Here is a 23,776-nt window from a genome sequence, read left to right on the forward strand (position 1 = left end):
AGTCATTATTTTATAATCATTATCAAGCTTTATTGTTGTGCTCATGAAGGAAGGGTAGTGAAAGGATAACGTAATGCTTTGCCCTAATACTCTGGTCAGGTGTAGATGCATAATAAAGCTGCCTGTACTCTATCCCATCAAGTGTTGTCAGGGTAGAAACAGTCCCACTGTTTGCACAATCCTGAATTAGCGACTGTAAAGTCATAAAGGACAGTGACACCAAGGCGGAAATTACCTTAACCCTAACCTCAGCACATTCTTCTCCTTTAAAAGCAGCCTACTGCTTCTATTCTCCTCACAAGACATTCTGAGTGAATGACACAAATTCTGGCTTAAACCCATGAACCCATCATACTTAACATGGTTGGAGAGAGCAGTGTTCTAACCTCACCAGTCTGGGTCAGACTGAAAGCCTGGTCCCAGGAGTTCTGAAGAAAGGTCATTGACCTGAAATGTTAACTATCTTTCTCTCTCCACAGATGCTGCCTGACCTGCTGAGTATTTCCAGCATTTGCTATCCTTCTCCCAGAGTTAAAGGCACGTGGCAAACCCCAGTCCTTGCTGATCGGTTCATTTTTGCAAATGGTAAACACACTCAGTTTGTCATTTATTTTCCCTCTATTTGTTAATCTCCTCCTGCTGCCCCACAACCGATCTGAAAGGGAGAACTCAGTCAATGCTATCTTTGGGAGGGAAGGAATGGGGAGGGGAAGGGAGGGAGGGAGGAGGAAGAACAGAGGGAGGGAGAGAAGGAAGGGAAGAGGAAGGAAGGCAGGTAGGAAGGAAGGCAGATAGGAAGGAAGGAAGAAAGGCAGATAGGAAGGAAAGGAGGCAGGTAGGAAGGAAGGCAGGTAGGAAGGCAAGCAGGAGGCAGGAAAAAAGGCAGGAAGGAAGGCAGGGAAAAAGGCAGGAAGGAAGGCAGGGAAAAAGGCAGGGAAAAAGGCAGGAAGGAAGGTAAAATTCACTTGCCAATTTTAAGTGGATAGGTTTAAGCAGGTATATTCAGACATAGTATCCCTGCAGTCCCACCTATGTGCTTTGAAATTCTAAACAGACACATACCGCACATTTCTGGTGTAAAGACACAGTTTATCTAATTACTTGGAAAGAAGTATTTTGACTGCTGTGGGAATAGTGACTACATCGCGTATACAATTGCAGGGGGGAAAAAAACAGGCAAGTAAGCCTGAGGGAACTTTCAAATCAATTAACGGTCCAGTCAAGGTCCAATTTTATCACTGGCTGCTTGCAGGAGACTGTATCTTTTACATCCAAGTAATGTGCAGCCTTTTAACTGTTCCACGAGCAGCTTTTTTTTTTCAAAAAAGGGTTTATTATCGAGTCCCGTGGTCGTAAAAGCTTAAGGAGGAGTTTACAGGGGTCACACTCCATCACTGTGTCTGACAAATACCTCAACAATTGCTAATAACATAGTTACAAGGTTTCTCTTAAAGGAAAGCTTTATTCAAACCAAAGAAAATCCTATTAATGACTCTATTATCGCAACTCCAGTAAAACACACACAATAAGCACTTTAAAAGGCTTGAATTTTTAACACTGACTCCTTACTGCCCTCAGCAACTCGCAGACTCCTCAAAGCACTGCCATTGAAATAGATTCATGTTCAAATATAGATTCTTGCTCCTGCTGCTTTTGTCTTCACATCAGTGTCCTAATATTCCCTGTGACGATACATTAACAATGTAGAGAGACTAATGGGAATTTTAATCGGGGTCCATTTCTTCATACATTTACTTTTTCATTATCAACCGTATAATTTAATTTGATTCACTGCGACTTTTAACAGGGGAACCGATGCAGCTTGTAAAATGGGATGGATTCAAAGGCAGCACTAAACCATTTGTTTTTTGGAGACCAACTTTTGATAAGTGAGTAACATTCTTTCCACGCATTTTATTCTTAGTGACGTATGATTAGTGTCTTCACTTGTCTAATTTCTGGCACATTATTAAACAATAACGAAAAGTGCGCCTTGATAATATGAAAAGTGTGAACGTACTGCTCAACACGGACCAGTGGCGTGCAGGCCAGGAGTGAACGAGGTTCAATTTCGCATCTGATCTCAAGCTGGAGTTGGGCTTAGTACCATGGATGAAAGGTTGAAGTGAGGTGAGGCGAGTGGGGGGAGGTGGGGAAGAAAAAAAAAATTCTGCCCATGGTTCACTCATGTTCATATGAGGAAGTCAGGCTTAGCTCTGAAACTATGACCGGACAAGCAGCCCTGTGACAGTGCACAGGCACAAACATTATAAACAGCTGGGTAACTGAACTGCAAGGCAAACAAGTACCTATGCAACTGTAGTCCAGAGAGAGTCAGAGCACCTTCAGAAGAAAACCAGGGGCAAACAAGGGGTGGGGGTTGGGCAAGAAGGGAGGCCAGAAAACGTCAAAGGGCCTGTTCCTAGCCCGCGTCCCATTTGCTGTATTATCACACAAAGTTGCTGCAGCCAACACGATTGCAAACACGGCCAGCAGGCATTTCATTAATCACGTACTTCTTACTCCTTTCATGATAAAACTACGCTGTGCAACAGTCCACATGTACCAGACTGGGTACCATTTGCCAAAACATCAGACTCTTAACTTCTGTGAAAATCTTTTACCCAGGTCAACACCGTGAAAATTTGCTTATTGTTGTGTGGGGAACTTGGAACAGTATTGCTCGCATAATTTCTAGGAACTTGAGGATGCCACTGTTCAAGAAATTCTTGACCCTACTTACTGGAACAACTCAGCTGGGGAGGGTAGGGTATGGAATATTTGAAAAAAAAATTACTCCATAGAATATGGTAATTTCCATTTCGGGTACTAAGTCCGTACTTCCCACATATGTCCTAAATTTAACGAGTGGTGCTGATGAATCTCCCATCTACTGTTGGCACTCTTAACTTCAAGTCTATTCTCCTGATGGTGAATTGGCAATCTTTGTAACCACCCTTTAAAAAAAATGCTATCTTTTATCATTTAAATAAGTGCTTTCGTGAGCACTGAAAGGAGAACAAACTTGGAGAACTGGCTGAGTCCAGTGCTGTTAACAACTTACTTTAATGACTATACTGATTAACCTAAGTGTCCTGGCTACATTAAGTGATTACATCCGACAGTGAGAGACTGAGAGAGAGCTGGACTAACAACAGTTCAGGGCCAGTAACACAGAGCACTGGCCACTGAGTCCTACCATCTGAAGGAGCTGGATTTCACTTCAGTAGAAATATAGTCAGTAACAGAGTCATATTAGACTTGAAACGTTAACTCTGTTTCTCTCCACAGATGCTGCCGGACCCGCTGAGCTTTTCCAGCACTTTTTGTTTTTAGTTCAGTAACAGAGACTGCTGGCCATTAAGTGCTACCGTGTGAGGGGAGCTGGATTCATATTGGCACAGAGGCAGCAAGGACATTTAAATCAAGACAGTCCCTGTGCTCCAGAAACCTAAACGTTTTGCTTTGCTCTGATTTATTCAGATTTTTCACCAGAGTTTGGGCTTGTTATCCTTGTAGGTCAACACCTTTCCACATGCCATCGTTACTCAATGTTTGAGCAAAGTACCAAATGTACATTAGCATGACAAAATTAATGATAATTTCAAAAAGGTTATACTAATGATGAGAAGAATTCATCATATCCACTTCCAGTACAGCTCTGGTTCCCTTTGTGTCAAGTTAAACCATGTTTGGACTGAGAACAGAATTCAGGAACAATTGTCCGTGAAGAAGATTTGCACATGCACCATTACTGCCAAGTTGTGTTTGCGATTAGAAGTTCTGGTCTCACACAATTTCCCTGATGTTGGAGGAAGATTCACAAGGATACTGGTCACCCCTATGAGTGGAGTGAGAGCTCAGGGTAAAACATCGGGCTTGACCTCAAACATGCTTTTGACCCCTTGATGCAGGCAGCAGAATCACTTCCTTGATATCTGTCGAGACAGTGCATGTTGCCTGGCATATATCGCACGGCTTGCCAAGGCAACAGCGTAATATAAAGCAGCATTAGTTGCAGATTAATGGCAGCCTACTTCACTTTCACGAACAGTCACCTCAATAGGTCAATTGGTCATATTATCATTCACCCTCTCTTGGTGTCAGATGGTGCGAGACGGGGCATAATCAGGCTCAGGTTTTGTTTGAAAGGGGCAGATGAGAGGGGAAGGGTAAGAACATTGTAGCACAGAGCACAGACAAATATGAAAAATCTTCATTCAATGATGAGCTTTTTATAATTGAGATATCCTGGGAAAGACATACATCCATTTCCTTTTACATGCATGAGCCACTAAGGAGCCTTGAAGAATACTGAATTCATGAATACAATGGGCATTAGTACTTAAATAAAGGCAAAATACTGCAGATGCTGGAAATCTGAAACAAAAACAAAAAGTGCTGGGAAAACTCAGCAGGTCTGACAGCATCTGTGGAGAGACAGAGTTAGTGTTTCGAGTCCGTATCACTCTTCTTCAGAACAGACCTTAGTACTTACACTGCTCACACATTAAGTTTAGACATGGGATGGGTACTTGAAAGTGCTCAGTGGAACACTACCACCCCCTGAAAAACACTCCTTCAGTTTGCTGTTAGTGCAAGGCTGAAGGAAGACAAAAAGCACACAGTACCCTGCCTCCCATCACATAATAGTGAAATAGTCAGCAAGCTGTGGGAAGAAATTCTTTTCCAACCAGAACCTTCGTCCTGCAGGGTATTTTCTCATGGATGGCATTTACCCATTCCTATGCAACAAGTGGGAGATAGTATATTAGATGGTAACAATCTTGTGCATGAGAGATAATTGAAAAATCTTTGTGCACAGCAAAATACAAGCATAGCAAGTGCTCTTCTTTGCCTGCGTGATTCACTTCTTCAACCATTTCCGTCCGTCAATGTAACTCACCTTTGGTCTTCTATTCTTCATTTTACACTAACTAATGTTGGTCTTCTATTCCTCATTTTACACTAACTAATGTTGATCTTCTATTCTTCATTTTGCACTAACGAATGATGGTCTTCTATTCTTCATTTGCATGAACCAATTTTGGTCTCCCATTCTTCACTTGCACTATCCACTCTGGATCTTCTACTCTTCACTTGCACAATACACTGCTGGTCTCCTGTTCTCCTCTAAATAGCTTTACAGTTTGTCCCCTATTTTTTTTTCTTGTTCAACTTACCACTAGTTCTCTATTTCCACTAACTGATTCAATTTCAAGCACCTGATTCCGTCAGTCCAACTCACCTCCAGGATCCATTTCTCTAGTTGCATAACCTACTGCTGTCTCCATTATCTTGTACAACTCATTGCCAGCTCACTATTCTCCTCTGTGCACATCACTGATGATTCCCCACTCTTCTCCAAACAACTCACATCTACTCTGCCACTCTCCTCCACTGCTGGCCTCCTATTGTCTTCTACATAACTTTCCCCACCTCTGTACCCTCCCCAATATAATTCATTACTGGCCCCTACTATCCTTTCTTGTAACTCATCGCTCCTCTATGAAACTTACTCCCTGATCTCCTTTAATTCATTATTTACTCCAATTCTGCTCGAGGCAAATCGCTGTTTACCCCCAAATTCTCCACTAGATACCTCACTGGTGGGTTTTGATACCATCTCAAAGGTATGCACGTTTCCCATTCCCTTCAGCAACACAAAAGGAAATTTCACCAAGCCTAATCAAAGGGATCCATCTTATACCGTGACCCAGTGTGACAGAGGGACTCATAGGGAAGCAGGTTATAAATAGCTATGTACTGAGGAGATCAATAGAATTTTATTCGCAAGCTCAGTGGTTTGATGTGAAAAGTGAGGACATTTTTGCCTTTGAGGTAGCCTTGGCCTTTGAGAGCGTACAAGGATGCTGTAAAACCCCAGCATTCTGCCAGCCAGAGTCTCATATGCACACAAATTGTGCATACTCCTATGCGTAGGAACACACTCGCAAACACATAGATACACTCCTAGGCACACTTGCAAACATACACTCCTATGCACTCGCAAACACATAGACACACTCCTAGGCACACTTGCATACACACACGCACAAACTCTCAAACGCACATTCCGACGCACACTCGCAAACACATAGATACACTCCTATGCACTCGCAAACACATACTCCTACACACTTGCAAACACACACTCGCAAACACACTCTTACATACTTGAAAATACACACTTACGCACACTCACAAACACACTCCTACGCACACTTGCAAAGACACACTCCTACGCACACTCGCAAATGCACAGACACACTTGCAAACACACGCTCGCAAACACATACACAGTCAAAGACACATTCCGAGGCACACTCACAAACACACAGACACACTCCGAGGCACACTCACAAACACACAGACACTCGCCTAGGAACACTAGCAAAAACACACTCCTACGCACACTCGCAAACACAGACACGCACCTTGGCACACTTGCAAACACACACACTCCTAGGCACACGCGCAAACACACACTCCTAGGCACACTCGCAAACACACACACTCCTAGGCACACGCGCAAACACACACACTCCTAGGCACACGCGCAAACACACACTCCTAGGCACACTCGCAAACACACACTCCTAGGCACACTCGCAAACACACACTCCTAGCACACTCGCAAACACATACTCCTAGGCACACTCGCAAACACACACTCCTAGGCACACTCGCAAACACACACTCCTACGCGCACTCGCAAGCACACACTCCTAGGCACACTCGCAAGCACACACTCCTAGGCACACTCGCAAGCACATACTCCTAGGCACACTCGCAAGCACACACTCCTAGGCACACTCGCAAACACACACTCCTAGGCACACTCGCAAACACACACTCCTAGGCACACTCGCAAACACACACTCCTAGGCACACTCGCAAACACACACTCCTAGGCACACTCGCAAACACACACTCCTAGGCACACTCGCAAGCACACACTCCTAGGCACACTCGCAAGCACACACTCCTAGGCACACTCGCAAGCACACACTCCTAGGCACACTCGCAAACACACACTCCTAGGCACACTCGCAAACACACACTCCTAGGCACACGCGCAAACACACTCCTAGGTACACTCGCAAACACACACTCCTAGGCACATGCGCAAACACACACTCCTAGGCACATGCGCAAACACACACTCCTAGGCACACGCGCAAACACACACTCCTAGGCACACGCGCAAATACACACTCCTAGGCACACGCACAAACACACACTCCTAGGCACACTCGCAAGCACACACTCCTAGGCACACTCGCAAACACAGTCCTAGGCACACGCGCAAACACACACTCCTAGGCACACGCGCAAACACACACTCCTAGGCACACGCGCAAACACACTCCTAGGCACACTCGCAAACACACACTCCTAGGTACACTCGCAAACACACACTCCTAGGCACACGCGCAAACACACACTCCTAGGCACACGCGCAAACACACACTCCTAGGCACACGCGCAAACACACACTCCTAGGCACACGCGCAAACACACACTCCTAGGCACACGCGCAAACACACACTCCTAGGCACACGCGCAAACACACACTCCTAGGCACACTCGCAAACACACACTCCTAGGCACACTCGCAAACACACACTTCTAGGCACACTCGCAAACACACACTCCTAGGCACACTCGCAAACACACACTCCTAGGCATACTCGCAAACACACACTCCTAGGCACACTCGCAAACACACACTCCTAGGCACACTCGCAAACACACAGATACTCACCTAGGCACACTCACAAATACACACTCCAATGCACACTTGCAAACACACAGACATGCTCCTAGGCACACTCGCAAACGCACAGCTAAACGCCCAGGCACACTCGCAAAAAGACACTCCTACACACTCTCAAACACAGGCTCCTAGATGTACTCACAAACACAGGCTCCTATGCACACTTATAAACACACATTCCTACACACACTTGCAAACACACACTCCGACACACTCAAATACAAACGCGTAAATACACACTCCTATGCACATGCGCAAATACACACTTATGCACTCGTACACACACTCGCAAACACACAGATGCACTCCTAGGCACAATCGCAAACACACAGATACATCGCTACACACACTCGCAAATATATACTCCTACACACTTGCAAACACACACTCCTAGGCACACTCGCAAACACACACACACTCCTCTGCATATTCGCAAACACACACATAAACACTTGCTAACTCAACTCCTACGAACACTTGTAAAAATACAGTCGCAAATACATACTCCTACGCACTCGCAAATGCACACTCACAAACACACATACACTCCTATGCACACTTGCAAACACATACTCTGATACACACTCTCAAATACACAGTCCTATGCACACTCATAAATACACACTCTTTTGCACTCGCAAACACACAGCTGCACTCATACACGCACTCACAAACACATTGATGCACTCCTAGGCAGACTTGCAAACACACAAATACACTGCTACGCACACGCGCAAACATATACTCCTACACGCTCGCAAACATATACTCCTACTCACACTCGCAAGCACACAGACACACTCCTACACACTCTCAAACACATACTCCTACACACACACTCCTAGGCACACCCGCAAACACACACTCCTAGGCACACCCGCAAACACACACTCCTAGGCTCACTCACAAACACACACTCCTAGGCTCACTCACAAACACACAATCCTACGCACACTTGTAAGCACACAAACACACAATGCTACTCACACTTGCAAGCACATACTCCTACACACTCGCAAACAAACACTCCAAGGCATACTTGCAAACACACACTCCTATGCAGACTCGCAAACACACACCCCTATGCACGCTTGCAAAGACATACGCCCACGCACGCTCCCAAAGGCACACTCCCACGCACGTTCCCAAAGGCACACTCCCACACACGCTCCCAAAGGCACACTCCCACACACGCTCCCAAAGGCACACTCCCAAAGGTACACTCCTACGCACGCTCCCAAAGGCACACTCCTAAGGACACTCAAACAGGCACATTCCTATGCACGCTCACATATACACACTCCTACGCACGCTTACATATACATACTGCGAGGCGCACTGGCAAACACACACTCCTAGGCACGCTGGCAAACACAAGCTCCTACGCACGCTCACGAAGGCGCACTCACAAACACACACACTCCTAGGCACACTCGCGAAGACACAGATGCACTCCTAGGCACAATCGCAAACACATGGATACACTCCGTTGCACACTCACAAACACACACTTCTAGGCACACTCGCAAATACACACTCTCAGGTACACACACCTGTGTACTTGCAAATACACACTCCTATATACACAAACAAATATACACTTCTAGGCACACTTGCAAACATACAGAAACACTCCTAGACACACTCGCAAATACACACACTCTCCTACACACATTCGCGAGCACACACTCCTACGCACACTTGCAAACACACAGCTACACTCCTATGCACACTCGCAAACACATACTCCTGCACACTCGCAAACAAACACTCCGAGGCCCACTTGCAAACACACACTCGCAAATACACACTCGTATGAGCTAATGTACACTCTTACGTACACTCGCAAACACACAAATGCACTGCTGCATGCACACGCAAACACACAGGTGCACTCGTACACACTCAGATGCACTCCTAGGCACAATCGCAAACACACATACACTGCTATGCACACTCGTAAACACACAAATACACTCCGACGCATACTCATAGGCACACTCACAGACACACACTTCTAGGCACACTGGCAAACACAACAGTCCTAGGCATGCTCGTAAATACACACTCCTAGGCGCGCTCGTAAGTACACACTCCTATGCACTTGCAAACACACAGACACACTCCGACACGCACTCGCAAACACGCACTCCGACGCGCACTCGCAAACACGCACTCCGACGCGCACTCGCAAACACGCACTCCGACGCGCACTCGCAAACACGCACTCCGACGCGCACTCGCAAACACGCACTCCGACGCGCACTCGCAAACACGCACTCCGACGCGCACTCGCAAACACGCACTCGCAAACACGCACTCCGACGCGCACTCGCAAACACGCACTCCGACGCGCACTCGCAAACACGCACTCCGACGCGCACTCGCAAACACGCACTCCGACGCGCACTCGCAAACACACACTCCGACACGCACTCGCAAACACACACTCCGACACGCACTCGCAAACGCACACATTCCTACACACTGCAAATGCACACACTCCTAAGCACTCACAAACACACACTGATACATACTCGCAAATACAAACTTCAATGCACACTCACAAATACACACTCCTACGCACACGCAAACAAACAGGTGCACTCCTGAGCACAATCGGACACACACTCCTAGGCACGCTGGCAAATACACACTCCTAGGCACGCTGGCAAACACACACTCCTAGGCATGCTGGCAAACACACACTCCTAGGCATGCTGGCAAACACACACTCCGAGACACGCTGACAAACACACACTCCTTGGCACGCTGACAAACACACACTCCTAGGCATACTCGTAAATACACTCCTATGGACTTGCAAACACACAGACACTCTCAAACACACATTCCGACGCACACTTGCACACTGATACACACCCGCAAATACAAACTCCAGTGCACACTTGCAAATACACACTCCGATGCACACTCGCAAATACACACTCCTACGCACTCACAAACACACAGATGCACTCCTAAGCACAATCGCAAACACACACACACTCTCAAACACACATTCCGACGCACACTTGCAAACACACACCCCTATGCACACTCGCAAATACATACAGACACGCTCCCAAACATACAGACACGCTCCCAAACATACAGACACGCTCCCAAACATACAGACACGCTCCCAAACATACAGACACACTCCTAGGCACACTGGCAAACACACACTCCTAGGCACACTGGCAAACACACACTCCTAGGCACACTGGCAAACACACACTCCTAGGCACACTGGCAAACACACACTCCTAGGCACACTGGCAAACACACACTCCTACGCATGCTTGCGAATGCACACTCCTAGGCACACTGGCAAACACACACTCCTAGGCACACTGGCAAATACACACTCCTAGGCACACTGGCAAATACACACTCCTAGGCACACTCGCAAACACACAGACACACTTGCAAACATACAGAAACACTCCTAGGCACACTGGCAAACACACACTCCTAGGCACACTGGCAAATACACATTCCTACGCACACTTGCGAACGCACACTCATGAATGCACACCCTACGCACACTCGCAAATACACGCAGGCGCAAATACATACACTCCTACGCGCACTCGCAAACACACACACTCCTACACGCACTCGCAAACACACACACTCCTACACGCACTCGCAAACACACTCACTCCTACGCACTCACAAACACACACACTCCTACGCACTCGCAAACACACACACTCCTACGCACTCGCAAACACACACACTCCTACGCACTCGCAAACACACACACTCCTACGCACTCGCAAACACACACTCCTACGCACTCGCAAACACACACACTCCTACGCACTCGCAAACACGCACTCCTAAGCACACTCACAAATACACACTCCTACGCATTCGCAAACACATAGATGCGCTCCTAAGCGCACTCGCAAACACACACTGGTACACACTCGCAAATACACACTCCTAGGCATGCTGGCAAACACACACTCATAGGCACACTCGCAAACACACACTCCTACACACTTGCAAATACACATTCCTACGCACACTCGCAAACACACAGACACACTCGCAAACATACAGAAACATTCCTAGGCACACTCCCAAACACACACACACTCATTCACACATTCAGAAACACACACTCCTGGGCACACTGGCAAATGCACACTCATAGGCACACTGGCAAATGCACATTCCTACACACACTTACAAACACACAGATGCACTCCTACGCACACTCGCAAACATACTCCTACACACTTGCAAACACTTGCAAATATACACTCCTATGTTCTCGCGAATGCGCACTCGCTAATGCACGCTCCTACGCGCACTCGCTAATGCACACTCCTACGCGCAATTCCAAACACGCATACACTGCTATGCACACTCGTAAACACACGCATACACTGCTATGCACACACGTAAACGCACAAATACACTCCTAGGCACGCTTTCAAACGCGCACTCCGATGCGCGCTGGCAAACGCGCACTCCGAGCGCGCTCGCAAACGCGCACTCCGAGCGCGCTCGCAAACGCACACTCCGAGCGCGCTCGCAAACGCGCACTCCGAGCGCGCTCGCAAACGCGCACTCCGAGCGCGCTCGCAAACACACGCACTCCGAGTGCGCTCGCAAACACACGCACTCCGAGCGCGCTCACAAACACACACACTCCGAGCGCATTCACAAACACTCCTACACACTGCAAACGCACACACTCCTAAGCACTCACAAACACACACTGATACACACTCGCAAATGCACACTCCTACGCACACTTGCAAATGCACACTCCTACGCACACTTGCAAATGTACAGACACTCAAACACACAGACACACTCTCAAACGCCCAGACACACTGGCAAAAACGCACTCCTACACGCACTCGCAGATACACACTCCTACACACAGTGGCAAATACACACCCTCCTAGGCACGCTCGCAACCGCGCACACTCCTAGGCACGCTCGCAACCACGCACACTCCTGGGCACGCTCGCAACCATGTACACTCCTAGGCACGCTCGCAAACACGCACACTCCTGGGCACGCTTGCAAACACGCACACCCCTAGGCACGCTCGCAAACACGCACACTCCTAGGCACGCTCACTAACACGTACACTCCTAGGCACGCTCACTAACACGTACACTCCTAGGCATGCTCGCAACCATGCACACTCCTAGGCATGCTCGCAACCATGCACACTCCTATCCACTGCAAACACAAACTGATACACACTTGCAAATACAAACTCCAATGCACACTCACAAATACACACTCCTATGCACTCGCAAACACACAGATGCACTCCTTGGAACCACAAACACACATACACTGCTATGCACACTCGTAAACACACTCCAACGCACACTTGGAATCACACAGTCCAAGGCACGCTGGCAAACACACACTTGCAAATACACACTCCTACATTCTTGCAAATACACACTCCTGTGCGCACTCTCAGGCGCACTGGCAAGTGTGCACTCTCAAGCGCGCTGGCAAGTGCGCACTCTCAGGCGCGCTGGCAAGTGCGCACTCACTGACAAACGCACACTCGCAAACGCACACTCGCAAACACACTCATACACACTTGCTAACACACCCTCCTAGGCACACTCCTATGTACTTGCAAATATACACTCCTGGGCACGTTACGCAACACACTGGCACGCTCGCAAATACACAGGCACGCTCCCAAATACACAGGCACACTCCTTCACGCACTCACAACATACGCACTTCACGCACTCACAACATACGCACTTCACGCACTCACAACATACGCACTTCGCGCACTCACAACATACGCACTTCGCACACTCACAACACACACTTCTTCACACACTTGCAACACACACACACTCCCACACACTCACAAACACACACAGACACTCCTAAGCATACTCGCAAACACTCGCACATACTCTTACGCACACTTGTATGCGCACACTCCTGTGTACACACACACACACACACAGCTGCGATCACATAAACAGACTTCCCATCTGCCATCAGCCATTTCTATGTCACCTTCTTTGAGCTCATTTGTACTTCATTAACTGCCATTGACTTAACAAGATTTATGCAAATGAGACCACAGGACCTTGCCAACTCCCACTGCAATCAAGTGATTATGTATGTACAATTCTCCTGCTATGAAAAATTAATAAATGACAAGCCCAGTCAAGACAAAGCAGAGACTCTGAATTTTTTCCCTCCCTCTTCTTAGTTTTTTAAAGCATTTGCATGCTTCTTTAGAAAACATTAAGTTTGTTTTACATTGGAATTAATCAAAGTCTTTTGCTAATTTATCTGAATGCAGCTCTTTCAGTCATTGAGAGTAAATAAATACTTGTAATAAATGAAGCTACCTTATTAAACTGCAGAAATTTACAACTGAATAATTCGATAAATAACTCCAATAAGACAGCATGACATGTTTCACATCTCGTCTCCTTGAATTCACACAGAAGAAACTATTCTAATTAGTTACCGCAAAAAATCAAAGCTGGCCAATGTAAGGTGCTGGCCCACTAATCTAATATTGATCGCCACAGAATTTCCTGATAATCAACTGCAAATGACACCTTTGAAAAGCTGGGATAGCGATAGTCCCTTTGTCACTGCTTTGTGTGTCAAAGTCAACATGGAGGCAAGGACCTCGATCAATACTGCAACACAAATATAGAACTGTAGGAAATTCAGACCACATACGACAGGTGCACCATTAGCTCGGAAGCATACGCAAGGCTGTAATCTAATTTATAGTTATGATGGCGATTCTAAACCATTCAGAATTCACTGCCGTGGTTATGAGATGTCAGCTGAACCCCTCAATTAGATTCCACCCTGTAACTCATTCCTGGGTATCTGTTATTTCATGCATAAACCACCCTAAATCCTGGATTAGTTTTCAGCCTATAACTCACTCCCAGGTATCTATTATTCTATACATAAACCACCCTGAACCCTTTGATTAGATTCCAGCCTGTCACTCACTCCTGTATATTTGTTATAGCTGTAGTACACACTCAAAGATCTTGACACAGGGGTACACATTCAATTCAGGACAGGTAGCAAACTCTTCAACTTGCAAAGGCTCAAAGCTTGTCTAAAGGTTACTGAACAACTACTGAGTGAACTTTTGTTCGTGGATGACTGTGCTCTCATAGCGCGCACTCTGAACGATATTCAGCTGCTTGCTGATCACTTTGCCCTGGTGTCAGAACACTTTGACTTGACAATAAGTCTGAAGAAGACAGGGATCACAGATCAACTCACCCCTGGCCACATGCTCCAAAGCTCCACAATCACTAACAGCAGCAACAACACTCCTCCGTTCAGTACAGGAGTTTTGCTATCTTGGAAGTATCCTCTCCAATAACACTACACTGGACGACAAAATCAACCATCACCTGGCAAAAGCAAGCTCAGTGTTTGGCAGGCTCACTCGCAGACTTTGGATAGATCATGGAGTTTGTCTCAGAATAAAGATTAAAGTCTATCAGACAGTGGTTCTTACATCACTTCCTTACGGGTGCAAGACTTGGACAACCTACTGGTGCCACATAAAGCGACTAGAAGCATTCCAACTTTGCTGTCTGAGATCCATTTGGAACATCAGGGGGCAGGACAAAATCCCCAACACCGAGGTTTTTGCAAAGTGTTGTATTCCTGGTGTTGAGAGCACGCAATCAGAGCTCAGCTTCGCTGGGTCGGTCATGTGGTTCACATGGAGAATTCCCACATACCAAAGGCAGTATCCTACAGCCAGCTGAGCACAAGAACTTGCACCACAAGGTACCCCAAACTTAGAAAGCCAATCTCAGAGCTGGATCCCAACACATGAGCAAAAAACAACCTTGGACAGAGCCAAATAGAGAAGTCTCTGTCATCAAGCGATTTCAACATTTGATGAGAACAGAGTCAAGTGCCTTCAGGACAAGTGAGTGCGGCACAAAGCCAATGTCTCCATCCATCCCTCCAACACTGATTTCATATGCAGTATTTGCGATCAATTATGGAAATCGAGACTTGGCCTCATGTCATGCATGAGACAACATTAACCTAGACTGTAAACTGGTCCTTTCTTGATCATCCATTGAAGCAACGGGAGAATCCATAAAACCACCCAAGACCCACGATTACGATTCCAGTTTGTAACTCACTCCTGGGCATCTATTATTCAATATACCACCCAAACCCCTCGATTAGACTTCAGCCTGCAAGTCACTCCAAATTATCCTCAACTCTTTGAACCCTTCAGTCAAATTTCAGCCATTAACTCATTCTGGGGACCCATTATTCTCTATTGACACATCTGGAGTATGCCAGGATGCAGAAGGATAGTTATTTTTGATGTAAGCTCCCCAGCTGTCTCGTGTGTGCAGTATTGAGTTAACTACAAAAGTCATCGACACAGAGAAATGCATCAGCATTAGCAGTTAGTGATTTACCACTTTTGGAAAAAAAAATCTAAAATTTAGATTCAAAGAGGAAAGGAAGGTTCTTGTTCTATGAATTTCATTGTGAAAAACAAAACCCTCAGTCTGCTCTGTGCTTTATTCATAGAAGAAACTCAGTGAGACTCCACATGCAAAGCCAATATAAACTCAATGTCAATGTTACATTGTTTAAGACAACATCCAACTTCATTTTAAAAAGTAGGATTAAAAAAACAAAGAGAAAAAAAACCTCGTTCTGTATAAGCACCACATGACTATCAAAATACCTTTTCTGCCTAATCGTATGGAGAAGATTGACACAAAGGCCACACTCACAGCTGTCAAAAGAATTTCCCCATCCCCCATATTGAAGAAAGCAAGTTAATTTGCACATTAGTTGAGGTGCTACTAAAGCCTCTTCATTAGAGATCTGCAAACAAGGGCAAATAGTCAGTGCACAGGCCATCGTTATCAGAACTAATTGCCTCAGCTTGGGGAGCGGAGGAAGTCATGTTCTGATGTCCTCCCGCATCGGCAAATTGGGGCCAAGTCAAACAATATACGAGATCACAAGAGTTCTGTACCGTGATCGGCTTCAGACACTCGCCTGTTCAGTCCCAATCATGGCACTCCTACAAAGCTGCCCTTTGAAGCAGCCTAAGCTGGAAGCACTCCATATGCAGATAGGGGCTGCAGATTGCAGTTAATTAGACCCAGTTCCTAAAACTTCCCACGGTGTCGCAAGCATCTTACTCTAATGATCTTACTTTAGTGCGTTTAGGGCCCAGCTAATTGATGTCAAGTATGCGACTTCTATTAATGAAATGGAAACCATCAGACAAACAGAGAGAGAGGAAAAACAAGAGGTGGGTTACAGAGTCAAACCTATGGTGCTCCATTCTTCCAATTAAAAAGAGCAGTGGGGAGAAAAGGAAAACAGCAGCTTACCTGCTTAATTGGGATTGCTCGGCCGCTCCCAATACTGTCTGCTCTGGTCTCAAGATTTTTCTTCTCCTTGTCTAGATCACTTCCTTTTCGAGACTAGAAGACAGAAAATGACCAATGTGATATAGCAGGGATTTAAACTTCTAAGACACCAAGGAATATTGTGAACTGAAAACTCAGCCTGAATTTTATTTTTAAATACCACAACACTTCAATGGTATTCTTCGCGCATCAATACAATATTCAGTTAGAGACACGGGATTTACATTATTAGTAAATTATTCGCCGCTATCGCATTCACATCGCTAGCTCTTTCAGAGAATGATGGAATAGAAAAAAATTCATTGATGGAGGGCCAAAAAGGGACCATGTTGTTTCAAAGGCTACTCCATTTCTTCCAAGGATGACGCCTATGCGAAATCCAGGACACACGTGTCTTCGATTGGACTTCATACCAGTCTGCCGTGTCCACTGCCTGCTCTGCAAAGGTAGCTATGGTAACTACATCAGGGTCAGAGCTGGGTTCCTGGACATCCTGATTTTGCTGGCACAGACATGGTGGGCCAAATGGCCTCTTTCTGTGCTGCAAATTTTCTACGTTTCTATGGACCTGGTTGAGGAGGGGCATTGCAGAGTGGAACAACAAGTCACGCGTCAGCCTCTGCTGCCAGCAGCTCGCCATCTGCAATGACCAGGAGTGTGACCAGGGCCCAGGACATGGCTAGAAGAAAGGGCGCAGCCAGAGGAGGCATGAAGGAGGTGGGGCTACATGGGAGAGCTGGGCGGGTGGGGGGCAGATGCAGGGCCCAGAGGAGGTGGAGCCTGAAGGAGGTGGGGCTGCACAGGGGCTGGAGGAGCGGGGCCCAGAGGTGGCGGGGCCTGAAGGAGGTGGGGCTGCACAGGAGCTGAAGGAGGCAGGCCCTCCTGATCCAAATCACAGAAATTGCAAGAGGATGAAGAGAACTCATCAGGCGTTTCCAGACAGGCACATCACTGAGGTAATCGCAGGTTAACTAGGTGTGAACAGATGATTGAAATTGTCTTAAATAGTCAGTGCTTTTAACATCTTATAATTGACCCCTTTAATACTGATACACGGTTAGCGTCATTAGTCCAATATAGGCATCTGTCCATGATAAGCAGGTGGGGACTACACTAATACATTGGAAATAATTGCTCTACAACATATTACATTCTCTTCATTCAACGCACTTTGTGTGGTATCCTCAATTCGCCACTTCAATCTCTCATCACTGTCATTACCTGCAACAGACCTGCAGCCAGCAACACATCACCGTTCAAAATGCTCTCTTCAGACCCATCTGGGGTTCTGAAGGTCACAGTCTGTAACTATCGCTCGCTGTTTCTGACAGCTTAAATTGACACGATGAAAATTCACACTTCACTATAATGCCGCACTAAAATCCTCAGCAGCTAACATCATTATATTTTACTCCCTGCTCTTTTGTGGCCTCTTCCTCTACCTCTTTACTGCATCTGAACGCTTTGTTGTGCCTTTCAACTCTGTTCTACCCTAGTTCACACAGCGCTGTGTGTAAGTTAAATGGTCAGCGGGCATCAACACGCAAGTTCTCAACGAGTAGTTGGAACCACAGAGATGGAAAATTAGGCATTCCAATGTCTACTTCAAGCTAGGAATTTATTTTTTATTTAAACTTTTTCTTCAATAGGTGGGGGGGTAGTGGGATTAAGACTTAATTCACCCTTGAATATAGTTACATCCCAGCGTAGTTTAGGGTTTAATAGTTCGCACAATGAATCACCACTTGTCAAGTGTTTGATATAGCAGGAGTTTAAACGTGTTATGATGTATTTATTAGAAGTAAAAAAAAAAGTCAACTTTGCATGCTCGACTGCCTGAATTTCACTTGTCAAAACTACATAAATTCGCATATATATTGTTCTACAATCCGTTCTTTTAAAGAGGCTTTAATATTTTCAGGATTCAGCAACCTAGGTCTGTAGTTAGGATGTGCAGCAAATGTGAATATAATATGGGATGGTGCTGGAGGCAGTGTGAACCATTATACAGCTGAGTGAGGGCACCCAGTGGCAGAAATCCAGTACAGCAGCAGTTTTAAAAAGTCACAATTTCATACCGAAATAAGCATTGCACGTACCGCAAATCTGAAATAAAAACAGCAAATGCTGTAAACACTCAGCAGGTCAGGCAGCATCTGTGGATAAAGGTTAGCTTAATGTTTCAGGCAGGTGGCGCGACAATTATTTTGATTGATCCAATGCATGCAGGCGGTCAAAAGAATCAGAATGCAACTTCTGCCGAAGTTGGTCATGCATTCTCAAAAGCATAGTGTGAATGAGATGGCTCGGCGCCAAAGCCGATTACTTTACCCCCTTCTTTATGATTCATGGATATAGCTCCACAAGCACTGGCAGGTCCACTGCTCAAATGATCCTATTTTATGTGTTCATGAGGCAGTAAGAGTCAAGTGATTCCGTCATGGAGGCATTGTGAACAAGCTGTATGCCTATCTTAAATAACGACCAGAAACGTACAATTTCCAACATGGGCCAGCTGGTCAGGAATGACAAGTGAGACACCGTGACGACAGCTCCAGAAGCACATACACAGGTAGTTTGCAAGTAGTTATTTCAGTGAGGAAACAGTGAGGGAGATGGATCTGATAAGCACCTGTCGCATTGCTGTTGCTACCTCATCAGATAGGACATCCTCAGCTCCGCATCGAGGACCTACAAGCTTTGACTCTTCTGGAAATAAAAACAATTAACTGCCAAGAAACAAACTAGGAAATGTACTATTTCTCCCTCCTATTACCCACTCCTATTCTGTCCTTCCTGGGTGCTATTTCAGCTAAGCAGTGCCTGCTATTTATATAAGGTATAGCAATGCTCCAGATCCTCACAAGGTGAGGCAATACTCACAGCAAATATATTAGACCGTCGCTTGGACTGTTTTCGAACAGGAGTTGGAGTGTTGGCGGTTTGAGGAATGTCTATTCGTAGCTCCTTTTGACTTGTGCTGGGTGTGGAAGGGACAGAAGAGGAGTAATCGCTCAAACTCCCTCCACCATTACTTGTCTACAAGGCAGAGAAGAAAGCAATTAAAGACAGGCGGGAAACTGCGTCGCCCCCATATTAAGACGTATGCAGGTTAGACCTTTGGTCAGCTGTGGCTCAGTGGGTTGCATTCCCGCCTCAAGCAGAAGGTTGTGGGTTCAAATCCCACTCCAGAGACTTGAGCACAAAATCCAGGCTGAGGTTCCTGATGCAGTTCCAAAGGAGTGCTTCACTGAAGGAAGTGCCGCCTTTCGGACGAGACACTAAACGAAGAGCCTGTCTGCCTGCTCAGGTGGGATTATGCTGCGTTTCTGACATTACAAGAATGACTACACTTCAGTAAATGCACTTAAGTACAAAGGAATGAAAACACAAAGTGCTGAAAAAGTGCAAAGTGCAGGTCAGGCAGCATCTGTGGAGAGAAACAGAGTTCATGTTTCACATTGGGATGACTTTTCATCAGGAATGTTCACGAGGGCAGCAGTTAGAAGCCCTGACCAATCAGAACTTCCTCCTCGAGGCATAATGACTCGACTGCCACATCCTTGCTGCCTCGCCAAATCAGCTAACTCAAAACAGAGCTGGAATCGAATCTTGAACCTGTTTACTCTGCAGAGGGGCCAAACGGCCCATCAAGTCGGTGCCAGCTCTTTTGAAGAGCAATCCGATTAGTCCCACTCTTTCCCTATATCCCTGCAAACTTTTTCTCCTTCACGTATTTATCCAATTCCCTTTTGAAGGCGACTATTTAATCTGTACGCATCTCCTTATCAGACATATGCATTCCAAATCCTAGCCACTCGTGTAAAAAATGTTTTTCCTCAGGTTCTTCTGTCAATCACCTTAAATCTGTGCCCTCTAGTTATTGATCTTTAGCTGCTGGAAACAGTTTTGCTGTATTTATTCTATCTAAACCCTTCATGATTTTAAACAGTGTGTAAGATGTTAGCTTCCCTTTGAGCCATCCTGGAGACTCCAAAGTTTAATCATTTTTCCAACAGGATCGCACTGTGCTTCTTCCCATAGGTTCAAACTTTGGAAAGGGTGCCGATCCAGACAGAATGGGAAAAATATCATCGCCCTGCAGCGTGCTCTTCATTTGTTTCTTCAGATATGTTCCCCACATTCATTCCACTCCTCCCCTGAATCCTCCCTTGACCACATACCTGGCTGACGTGAACAGCGGAGACCTGTGCAGAGCACACCGACGAGTGGCTCGGGGAATTAGGCAGCGACTTGCATGGTCCAATAGAGAGCTGTTGCTTCTTTCGCGTGGCCACTATCTTTTGGGCAACTGTTAAAACAAGGAAGAAAAGAAATCAGGTTTAAGCTGCAGCGCTTCAACTTGTTTGTGAGTCTTTCTATCCAGAGACTTGAGGTAACAACTCCAATGAAGTACTGAGGTAGTGCTGCACTGTCAGAGGTGCCATCTTTCAGATGAGATGTCAAACTGTCTGCTCTCCCAAGTGGATGTTAAAGATCCCCAGTAACCTGGCCAAGTTCTATCCTTCAACCAACATCACTAAAAAGAGATTATCCTGTCATTATCACATTGCTGTTTTTGGGATCTTGCTGTGCACAAATTGCCCACCATGTTTCCTACATTACAACAGTGGCTACACTTTAAAATCACTTCACTGGCTGTGAAGTGTTCTAGGGCATCCTGAGGTCATAAAAGGCACTATAGAAATGTAAGTCTATCTTTATGTTTGGAAAGTTTCAACAGGTTCTTTAGGAAGATCTAAAAGCGACAGATTGCCAGAGCAAATACACTATTTCTAATATAAAAACAGAAAGTGCTGGAAAAACTCAGCAGGTCTGGCAGCATCTGTGGAGAAAGAAACAGAATGAATGATTCGAGTCCAGTATGATTTCTTCAGAACTGAAGAGAGGTAGAAATGTGATGGGTTTCATGTTGTTGAAAAGGGGAGAGTGTCAGGCAGAGCAAAAAGGGAAGGTCAGGGATAGGTTAGAAGGCGGGGGTGATTAAATTACAAATATGTCGTGGAATAAAAGGCAAAAGGATTGGGAATAGTAAAGGAACAAAGCATAGGTCCAAAGTAGGTGTTAATAGTGGAATAAAGATCAGCGCTGGCTGAAAGCAAAACAGCAGAATGTGCTAATGGCAGAATAAAGTTCAGTCCCATGCTTCTTCTGTACACCTCCTTAACCACCAATCCTCCTACCCACCAAATACAGGACACAACTTTCTTGAGGGAGGTGTAATTAATGTAAATTACAAGGCAAGAAAGTGCTGCAGGTGGAACTCCAACTTAAGCTGATGTCCTGCCCCACTCGGGTCAGATTTGAAATATGTTTACATCTTATTCAAGGATATCAAAATTCATGTCTAATTCATTAATGGGATGTCAGCATCACAGCCAAGGCCCTCATTCATTGGCTATCGTTAACTACCCTTGAGGTGGCGGTAGTCGTCAACACTTCTCAGTGGTTTGTTAGGCTATTTCAGTGGTCAGTGAAAAGTGAACCACATTGCTATGGGTCTGGAGTCACATACAGGTCAGACTGGGTAAGGGTGGCAGATTTCCTTCCTTAAAGGGCATTAATGAATCAGATGGGTTTTCGCAACAATCTAATATTTTCATGGTCATCATTGCTTTTTAACTTTTATTTTGAGCTTTTCATTCCAGGTTTGTTTATATAATTCAATTAAATTCTGCCATGGGGGGATTTGAACTCAAGTCTTCAGATCATTAATCCAGATCTAGTCTAGTAACATAACCACTATGTTACCATGTCCTTTATATACATATCCTTCATATGAACCGTAATTCCTAAGTATTGTGTCAGCCTGCATTTAAGCCTGTAGTGTTCCCTGGGCCTTTCAAAAGCTGTACTTAGAATAGGAAAATACAAGTTTATACAGATACACTTGGGTCTGGTAATTGACAGTCACTTTACAGTGCCTCATTGTCACACAACCAAGAAAGGGTCAAGTGAAAGGAACTAAAATGACAATACACATGTGATAAATTAACAGAGAGAAACTAGGGCTCAGCAGTCATTTGTAGAATCCAAAGAGGTTTAAGTGTTTTGACTGGAGCAAAACACAAACAATCAGCCAAGGTTCCCCCTCTTACTCACTACCTAGTGACCCTACTGCAAAATGTGAATGGTTAATTCAATCTGGGGGTGCAAGAGTCGGTGGCGAAGCCAGCATTTATTTCCCACTCCTAGTTGCCCTTGAGGTGGTGTTGTGGGCCGCCCTCTTTGAATTATTGCAGTCCACATGGTGAAGGTGCTGTTAGATAAGAAGTTCCAAGAGTTTGGCCCAGCGATGATGAACAAACAGTGGTCTATCCCCAAGTGACCATATACAAGAGACACTGCAGCAACTCGTCAAAGTTCCTTCGACAGCACCTTCTAAACCCATGGCCTCTACCACCTAGAAGGATAAGGGCAGCAGAAGCATGGGAACACCATCATCTACAAGTTCCCCTCCAAGCCACACACCATCCTGACTTTGAACTACGTCACGTTCCTTCACTGGGTCAAAAGCCTGGAACTCCCTTTCTAATAGCAC

The 23,776-nt window shown here is 45.8% G+C and overlaps 1 protein-coding gene across 3 annotated transcripts in view; it reads right to left on the reverse strand.

Annotated features, from left to right (window-relative positions):
• Positions 1-23,776, reverse strand: part of agap1 (ArfGAP with GTPase domain, ankyrin repeat and PH domain 1) — a 662,670-nt gene that overhangs the window by 252,007 nt on the left and 386,887 nt on the right. For all 3 annotated transcript variants that reach the window (XM_078551515.1, XM_078551513.1, XM_078551514.1), the window contains exons 7-9: positions 21,399-21,526; positions 20,098-20,253; positions 17,176-17,268 (exon numbers count right to left, since the gene is read on the reverse strand). In XM_078551515.1, coding sequence (XP_078407641.1) covers positions 17,176-17,268; positions 20,098-20,253; positions 21,399-21,526 — 377 coding nt within the window. The remainder of the gene's footprint in view (positions 1-17,175; positions 17,269-20,097; positions 20,254-21,398; positions 21,527-23,776) is intronic.

Source organism: Cetorhinus maximus, chromosome 11, assembly GCF_964194155.1.
Source record: "Cetorhinus maximus chromosome 11, sCetMax3.hap1.1, whole genome shotgun sequence".
In the NCBI taxonomy this organism is placed as follows: domain Eukaryota; kingdom Metazoa; phylum Chordata; class Chondrichthyes; order Lamniformes; family Cetorhinidae; genus Cetorhinus; species Cetorhinus maximus.